This window comes from Mytilus trossulus, chromosome 10 (assembly GCF_036588685.1).
Source record: "Mytilus trossulus isolate FHL-02 chromosome 10, PNRI_Mtr1.1.1.hap1, whole genome shotgun sequence".
In the NCBI taxonomy this organism is placed as follows: Eukaryota; Metazoa; Mollusca; class Bivalvia; order Mytilida; family Mytilidae; genus Mytilus; species Mytilus trossulus.
In genome coordinates, this window is record NC_086382.1 from 57518878 (window position 1) to 57528479 (window position 9602).

Genomic DNA, 9602 nt, shown 5'->3' on the forward strand with positions numbered 1-9602 from the left:
ATTGGGAGAGTGCTAATAAATAATCTCGAAATTTGTATCCGTGTACAGTCACATGTTTTGATAAAACGAATAGATAAATGCACTGTAATAGCGCCTGTGTAACACATCTCACGCAATTTTATTCATTTCACATTCTTGACTGTTTACAATCTTAAAATTCAAGAAAAAACCAAAAGGGGATTCATTACAAACCTTATACTGATCTTTGGTAGTGGAATCTTTACCTCCTGTATGACTTATACTAGAATCTGATGTATCACAATGTTTTGTTATTGGCTTATTACTGTGAATACTTGCGGGTGCCTTTAGAAAGGCGGTAAATTTATACCATCTGAGTAAACTATCATCGGCAATTACCTTTGTAAAGTATAATATAGTTGACTTCTATTGGTTTATAAAATTTTAATTTCAAATTCAGTAATTTTTCTCCTGCTTGTAAACAAAGATATAATAGAAGTGCATGTACTGAAATGAAAACACCTTTATTGCAGCAACCATATCATTTTAGATATTGGTTGTATATAATTTATTATATAGGGTTAATGCATGAATATTGGGAAACATTGTCCCGAGTAGAATTTTATATTGCAGGAGCTTGCGAGTGCAATATATATGTTCTACGAGGGACAATATTCCCCAATATATATGCAATAACCCTTTTATTGTATAGCAATAAAATATTTGAAAGTAAAAATTGGTTTAAAACTAAGATTTCGTCGTTGATGACGTCATGAATTTGAAGATTTATTGCACTAGTGCAATATTGGAATTTATTGCAGGCTAAATTTTGGTTACTTTATGTGGGAATATTATATTGCTATGCAATAATATGTTATATAACAGATATCTTCATAGCCTGCATTGTATAATACAAATTTTATAAATTTTCTAATTATGCTGCTAAATGATATATAATTCGAAACAGTACTGCTGGAACTTGTTGTTTTGTTCTGGTCTATTACTTTTTACATTAGTTATAATGAAACGGATTTCGAGGTCGCTGAGTTTAAGACTTACAAGTAACTGCATGTTTTTCCGAGTCATATTCGTTTCTCCCAGAAACCAATTATTGTTTTATGGTTGATCACCAAAGACGTGTGTTCCTAGTACAATCTAATTAATGCATATTTCAATAGTAAACATTATAAAACAAAACTTCCGAATGTTTATGTACAGGTTCGTTTCATAGGCGTCTGACACTAAAATTCGATGCAATAACAGAGAAACAATCTTGGTATAAATACCCTAATGATTCATGCCTGGTCAGCATTCATTCTTTTATAGTGTTAAATAAACGAAAGGTTCAGCTTTATTTCACAGTTGTACATCGGTTAACTAACATGATGATAGTTAGAGAGCGTTTTACTTTTTTACTACTTTGCCTCACATGTTCAATGCATATGTGTGATGCAAAGTCTTGCAAAGGGCGATCATGTGATTTACGGATGCCGTTACTGGACAACATGAAGGCTCCACTTGTAGCAGAACTTGACGTTTCTGAAGTTAATAGAGAATTAAAACAGTTCATAGAAATAAGTATCAATTCAACGTACAATGATGATATTGAGGAAATGATTATTAAACACTTAGGATTGCTCAAGTCTATGATGTTAAAGCAATATTCACACGAACAAAATAGGACAAAGCACATGTATGATAATCAAATCGTTAACATGATGGATAGTTTTAAAGCCAGGCAGGACAATCTACAAAAGGAAGTAAAGGAGTATTTGAAGAAGGAATTTGTCGATTTTCAAGAAAATACAGATGGATGGAAAAATAATATCACCCAAACATTATTAGGTAAGCCGATAAAACTAACTTAACGATGTTCGCTACTCTAGTTTTTGACTCTTTGTCAGATATTTGGAATCCTCTAGTTTTATCTATGCTAGTGCCGCAAAAAAAACATTCCCACTTTCCCTTACTATTCATCTCATAATTCTATTACATTTGAAAGTAAAAAAGGTGCCAATATTAATAATATATAAAAAATCTAAAAAGGAATAGTTCCCGCCAAATTTTCAATGGGTTAATCCAATCTCGAAAAAAGCACACGGACCCTTAATTTCATTTTTGCTCTTTTAAATCTTACTATACTGCTGTTCAAAACTCATAAATTGATTGAGAAAAAAAAAATCCGGGTTACAAGCTAACACTGAAGGAAACGCATGAAATATAAGAGGAAAACAACGACACAACATCAAAATGTAACCCACACAGAAACGAACTATAATATAACAATGGATATGTTCCTGACTTGGTACAGAACATTTTAAGAAAAAAATGGTAGGTTGAACCTGGTTTTGTGGCGTGCCAAATCTCCCGATTCAACACCCGGTATAAACAATAAGCATACATAAATACATGTAAATCTATAAATTGTCATGTCTGTAAAAAAAATTGAATATGAATTTAAAGAAACTATACGGTAACGAAAAAATGAAATTTCAACACCTAATTCTTCAAAGACCAAATTTCATATTGAGATAAGACAAAAGAACCTAATGACGACGTTCCAAGTCGGAACAGGCATATGAATATGGAGCAGGATACAATATGTATCACAATTTGAAAGATTAATCATTCTTCTTTCTTTTGGTACATCATTTATGAAATATAAAGAAGGATGAAATTTAATTACATCAGTTTAAAGTTGCCTGCTTGGATCGAAAAAAATCTTTGTATTGTGCTACCTTAATTCATATCCATAGAATGTATTCATTATTTGTCGAAGTTAAGTTTTTCATCATGCGGGGTTTTTTCCTTCTAAAATTTAATAGAAAGAATGGGTCAATAACTTTATTTTAAGTTACTGGTTGTGCAACATTGTCAGATTTTGTATATGCATAATAGAACATCCATTTTTTTTAAGCACGAGAAAATAGCTTTGATAAAATGCTTTCAAATAATAATTTAAAACAAAGGTCGTAGGACTTGTTTTCTTGCTACTTACAGAAAAGAGATAAATTCACAAATCATTTTTTATACAAGTTACTTTATTCTGGTATCTATGATGAGTTTCTTTACAACCACTGGGTCGATGCCACTGCTGGTGGAGATTTATTTCCCCGAGGGTATCACAAGCCCAGTAGTCAGCACTTTTTGTGCTGACATGAATTGTCATAGTTATGGTTATATTTATAAATTTACTGTTTACAACTTTTTGGGAATTTTTTGAAATAGCTAAGGATTTTCTATTTTAGGCATTGATTACCTTAGTTGTATTTGGCAAAACTTTTAGGAATTTTGGTCCTCAATACTCTTCGCCTTCGTACTTTATTTGGCCTTTTTAACTTTTTTTTGATTCGAGCGTCACTGATGAGTCTTTTGTAGACGAAACGCGCGTCTGGCGTTTATACTAAATTTAGTCCTGGTATCTCTGATGAGTTTATTTACAACCACTGGGTCGATGCCCAGTAGTCAGCACTTTTTGTGCTGACATGAACTGTCATAGTTATGGTTATATTTATAAATTCATTGTTTACAAATTTTTTGATGTTTTTGAAATACCAAAGATTTTCTATTTTAGGCATAGATCACCTTAGTTGTATATGGCAAAACTTTTAGGAATACTTAATTTAGTCCTGGTATCTATGATGAGTTTATTAATCTAAGGTTATCTCAACTTATTCAACAAACAAACTGATAGAGAAAGGGGATCAAACAACAAAAATCTGATGTATGTAACAGCCTTGATATATGATTATTAACATCAGATGTCTTTACATGAGTTACAAACTTGATCTCGAAATCTGCATGTTTTATATTTTGTGAGAAGAAACATTTTGAATATTACAATTGTACATTCAATTCGATTTCAGAAATTGTTTTGGAGAGAGACTTTTAAATCTAAGAAATCCTTTCGTCCACTTGAAAATTGGGTTTATAAACAACAATTTAAAAACTTCTAGATCTATGAACATTATACTTGAATCATATAGTGTTGTCTAATAGTGTTATTTTCTAATTCTATATAGTATATAACTTAGATTCCTGTTTTGTAGGCAAATACATCATTGAAGTTTCTTTACATGGCAAACACACAGAACAAAGTTCAGAATTTCTCAACAGTTTTCCTGCAAGTAATGCCATTGATGGTGATCTCTCCACATTCTCACATACGTCGTCACAAAATAATCCATTCTGGATTCTTGACCTTGGAATAGTGTATACAGTAAAATTGATAGAAGTCTTTGCTCGTATGGACTGTTGTGGTAAGTTCAAAGAAACACTGTTGAGGAATGTTGGGTTTTTTTTATTTCAAAAAATTTGAAAGATTTCATGATAGCTTTTGTCTTTACCCTTTACAGGAATATGGTTATCCACTTTTATGCGATGTGTAAAAAAAGTAAAATTTAAATATTGCATTAAACCTCTCACGTGTACGACAGTTGCATACATGATCCAGTTTCTTAAATATTCTTCTTCATTTTGTCATAACTCAAATTATATTCTATTTGTGTTAGGTACTGACACTCATAATTTGTTATAATGCAGGGAGTCTCAAGATTTGAATATTTTATGTAGCACTCAGAAACTGTAAAAAAACAGACAAAAAAATTGAAACCTAGATTTGAGAATCTCGAGCTTATGCTCGTATAAAATATTCGTTAGACAGGAACAACTAAGTAAATATCTCTTGAAATATGCTAGGAAATATGCATGATAGAATACATTTACACTGTCAACGCTCTATGGTCGCTCTTTTTTGGCACTTCTCTTAGTGTTTTTTGCGATTCCCTAATTAGTGTGTGAGTCCTTCACTTGTTCCCTTACATGTATCGATATGAGATTTGAAAATCGATTTACAGACTAATCGTCCTATTTAGAATTATGTCTAACTTGTTCAAAAGATATTTAAGAGTACAAGTATAACATTAACGACAGACTAGTAAAAGTTTAAAACTGGTTATTCACGATAGCTTACTCGAAGAAACTTTAAAGTGAATACAGAGTGGGATTAAGGAAGGTGACTTTTATGTTTACATTGTTACCTGGTTGTTCAATTAAACTAATCGTTAAATAATTTCTACTTCCATAATATCATTTCAAAATACCCTGTAAACATTTGAACTCAAAATTAGGATATCCATTGAAATTAAAGAAAACCACATCAAATATTTTATTTACCACATTCGGTATGTTTGGAACTGTATATATTCATATGTTGAAATATAGGACTTCATTTTCATTTAAATATTATTTAAGTCGTCATCATTTTTTTAACATTATTTTCAATTAATACAAAGTATTTTCTTGAAATTACTCAGTAAAGCAATCGTGTATTTTCTCTACATGTACTATGTTTTATATTGACTTACTAGTATTGTCACCAATTTGTAGGCTTTTACAGACATTACTGTAAATCATGGTCTGTTGGGTTTTTTTTTTCTTTAAAAGGAAACTACATTCATGATATGGATATCACAGTTGGAGCAACGACTAATAATATGACACTGTGCACACATTATAATGGACCAGCTAGTACCAAGGAACAACTTATGTTAAAATGCAAGAAACCTGTAGACGGTCGATTTGTTAAACTATCAATATCTGCAAAAACAGCTAAGATGGCACTCGCAGAAGTCAAAGTATTTGCTTTTGTTTAAACGTGTGAGGGAAAACTGTATCCGAAAGGACAATTTCAAACTGTACGTTTTAATGTCACAATATATTCGTCATAGATGTATTGTTGAAATTTCGAAGAAGTGGTGCATTTCTTTTCCTTATGATTTCATTTATAATGGTTGAATATATATTTTTTTTTTTAAATAATTGCAAAGCACCTACTATCTAACAGTGTTTAAGTTAGTTTACATACATGTCTTAGGGACGGATTTTGTACAAAATGTCTCTGATTTAAACAAAACTTCTCTGAAACAGATATTATCAATATGCTTGATTGCTTGTTTGAAAACATATTTGTTACGTTTGCATGACGTCTTTTTCAACAAAAATCTTTGTTCTCAACTGTGCTCCTTTGCTATCTGTTTTGTTTCATATTTCATATGAGGCTGAATTCATGCAAGAAGTTAGTAGTACCCTTTAGCATCAATTTTCGCTATTGAGATGATGTATTCTCCGCAAACAATTTTTTAATATTTGGTGAATGTTGAACGCCTTCATTCCATCGAACTTGAGATACAACAGATACAATTAAGTAAATTCAACAGGGCTAGATACACACATACAAATAAAGAATATTATATTATCGCTATTAACATATAGTATTAAAGAACTGAAATACAATTTCAAAAATATGGAAATCCATATTTTTTTTGTTATATTTTATTATTTCATGCTTCGCGCTGAGATTTAGAATTATGGATAGACATTAAGGACACACGTGCCGTGGTCAATTTAAACATTAACGACGTCAAAGAACTGATTGCAGACACTTCAATACACGTGCCGTTGTCAATTTAAACATTCACGACGTCAAAGAACTGATTGCAGACACTTCAATACCAAACTATCAAAGGTAGTTAAATAAACTTACAGAAATACAGAAGACAATCTGGGAAATGCCAACAGTAATTATTGATGAAATCAAATAGAATCAACCAAATTGGGCGGCTGCTTAATAGTATTTCTTTAAAACGATGTGCGTTACAAATCCATAATTAACGTTAAAGACACGTACAACAGCCGTTGTCTGTAACTAGACATTGACATTGGGCCATTACAGTTAATATCTGCTAAAGGGGGATGAATGGTCATTTCTGAGGGGTGTAGAATTTATACTTCTTAGGGGTGAAATTTTGGGTTTTTTCATCTGACACGTACACTTATATGCAAACATTTCTGAGGGTCTTGCAGCAGTAAATAATTAAAAATAATTACATCTTAGGGGTTACAAAAAATACCTATTTCAGATCTTAGGAGTATGCATTATATGGTATTGTATTTAAAATTCTGATGGGTACAATCCTTGCAGTAAAAAATTATGATAGGTCAATTTTTCCCATGAAAGCCCATCCACCCAATATGAACAGACACTCTTCATCTGATAGGTCTTAATTTATAGATCTGATAGGTAGTTTTTCATGATGTTTTTTTCTGATAGGTATGACAAAAAAAAATCTCCCCATCCATCCACACCTGTCAGAAATTAACTGGAATGGCCCATTGTAATTGCTTATTTAGTGAATATTGTTTATCGACTATTATGCGGTATTTATATACTTTCAAACTGAAAACAGATTAATAAAACGTGGGACAATCGTGTTATTTGTTTTCTTTATGCTTAACAAAATAACAAGGTTTAATAGGGGAGAAAGTTGAAAATATTGGAAATCAAATTTAAAGTAACATTCAGATATTGAATAAGGGTGTAGATGATGTAAATCAGAGATATACCTCAAATGATAAAAATAAACTTTGGATGTAATAATGCAGACAGAGATAGATCAATACCTTGGACAGTATGAAGATGATGTATGAAGTTTTAAACACATTACAGCTTATAAACGAAGTACATATGTTATTGTAAAAGATGATAGACCGGTTATTGTACATGCTTTAACGAGGGTTAGGATCAAGTTATGTCTGCAATAATAGTAATGTATTCGTTGTTGATTGGCTGATCCTTGTGGTAAATGCATTTATCCATAAACTTTATGATGTCAGAAAATATGAAAGGAAATTTGTTTTTATATATATCAACATACATCATGTATGTACTGGATGTAATTAGTAATAACTAACATTTTCATGAAATATTATTATCAATGCTGACACTAATTTTCACATGTAGTTCACAAACATGCAGCTTCTCGGACTTCTCTTCAACTGAGTTTTACTATGCGCATTGTTGTGCGTTTGTTTTTTTACATTGGGTAGAGGTATAGGGGAGGGTTCAGATCTCAAAAAACATGTTTAACCCCATCGCATTTTTGCGCCTGTCCCAAGTCAGGAGACTCTGGCCATTGTTAGTCTTGTATTATTTTTAATTTCATTTTTTTTGTGTATCAATCGGAGTTTAGTATGACGTCCATTATCACTGAACCCTCCGGGTGCGGGAGTTCTTGCTGCGTTGAAGACCCATTGATGGCCTACGGCTGTTGTCTGCTCTATGGTCGGGTTGTTGTCTCTTTGACACAAAATCATTTATAAAGCTAACAATTTTAGAAAGTGCCAACAAGCTATTTACCCTTTATAGACTTTATAATAATGATAAATGTTACGTGATTGTAATGCAGCTATTCAATTATGAATCTAGTTTTGAACACATTTCATTTCATTTTCTTTTGTTTAATCCACCATTTTCTGCAGTTGTATTCAATTAGTTTGATGTGTTTGAGCTTTAGGTTTGCTATTTTTTAAAGGACTAAATTAACATTGAAGTTCGGTATTTTTGTCATTTTACTTTTTGCAACACCACAAAATATTTTAATTATTTTTCTTCAATGAAATTCTGCAGTAAAATGAATCTTCTTCTCTACAAAAGATCATTACTTCACTCACATTTTAAATGCTGGTCTATAAAATGTGCTCCGAAGATTAGCAGTTGATATGAGGGCTTAGGATGACATTACTACATATCGGCATGATTAGAACTTTAATTTTAATTCAGCTTGATTAAAGTAACATGAAAACGGGGACAAAGTTTGTTTTTTTTTGGTTTTGTTTTTTTTTTTTTTGGGGGGGGGGGGCTTGGTTTGAATTAATTGCTATAAAAGCATTATCGCATTGACTAAAGTATTATTTGATATCAATAGTCATCATTAATGTATTCTTCTAACTAGTACCTGGGGTTTGGTATTTATAAGATTGTTCGGCGAACAGCAGCTGTCCTTATCTACGGTAAACGTTATTGTTACTTTTTATATCTGATTGATCGATTAGTAAAAAAAAAGAGGTTGTTAATTTTTGTTTCACAATATTCCATATTTATCTAACAAGATAAAACAATTATATCCAAATGAAATCCCCCAATATACTTCAATTATTCATTATAAAATAATCGTGTCTTAATAGTTTAAAAAGAGGGGATAGGGGTTGGTCTTCCAAAGGTAACCATTAACCCAGGGGCGGATCCAGGATTTGTCATTATAGCGGGGGGCGCAATTTTAACATTCGTCGAGCGGAGCGAGTCGAAAAATTTTTGAGGTTAATTTTTTTTTTAAATATTCTTCAAAAGAGGTGCAATGTAGGTATTTCGAACTATTGTGAGGTACAGTCAGCAAGAAATTAAAGTTTCAAGTAGAAACCGCCTGAATCCAACCTGACAACAATCTACAATCACTAGTGACTGACTGAAAGATCATGGACGGAAAGATGTAAAACGTGGATAAGTTCCTGTTCCGCGAAAAACCTCTAAGTTATGATGACAAGGTCTCCTACAAACTTGAAAAATCTTCAACAATCTCCTAACACCAATAACTTACGCACTACATGTCAGAGATTCATATTGCATATCTATGATCGAGTTTATAAAGCTAGAGTTATAAAGCTGCAGCCCAAAACAGAAGCTGAAGATCATGCGAACATTTTATTTTGGATCTGTGTTCCTATGCAAACCAATCTACAATCAAGACACCATCACTTGTTGTAAAATAATCTATATATCAATATTAGGCAATAAATATCTCAGTCAA

At 31.8% G+C, this 9602-nt stretch overlaps 1 protein-coding gene across 1 annotated transcript; it reads left to right on the forward strand.

Moving 5' to 3' along the window:
- The first annotated feature begins 1445 nt into the window (after positions 1-1445).
- On the forward strand, positions 1446-5612 carry LOC134688027 (fucolectin-2-like). Its single transcript, XM_063548492.1, has 3 exons — positions 1446-1803; positions 4008-4217; positions 5404-5612. Exons 1-3 carry the CDS (start codon positions 1446-1448, stop codon positions 5610-5612), a joined length of 777 nt encoding a protein of 258 aa, XP_063404562.1.
- The last annotated feature ends 3990 nt before the right edge of the window (positions 5613-9602 follow it).

Bases quoted from the DNA above. Each gene is read 5' to 3' on its own strand.
- LOC134688027 (XM_063548492.1), top strand. From the start codon at position 1,446: ATGCCGTTACTGGACAACATGAAGGCTCCACTTGTAGCAGAACTTGAC. The intron at 1,804-4,007 runs GTAAGCCGATAA...CCTGTTTTGTAG, and splicing joins TATCACCCAAACATTATTAG to GCAAATACATCATTGAAGTT. The intron at 4,218-5,403 runs GTAAGTTCAAAG...TTTCTTTAAAAG, and splicing joins TGCTCGTATGGACTGTTGTG to GAAACTACATTCATGATATG.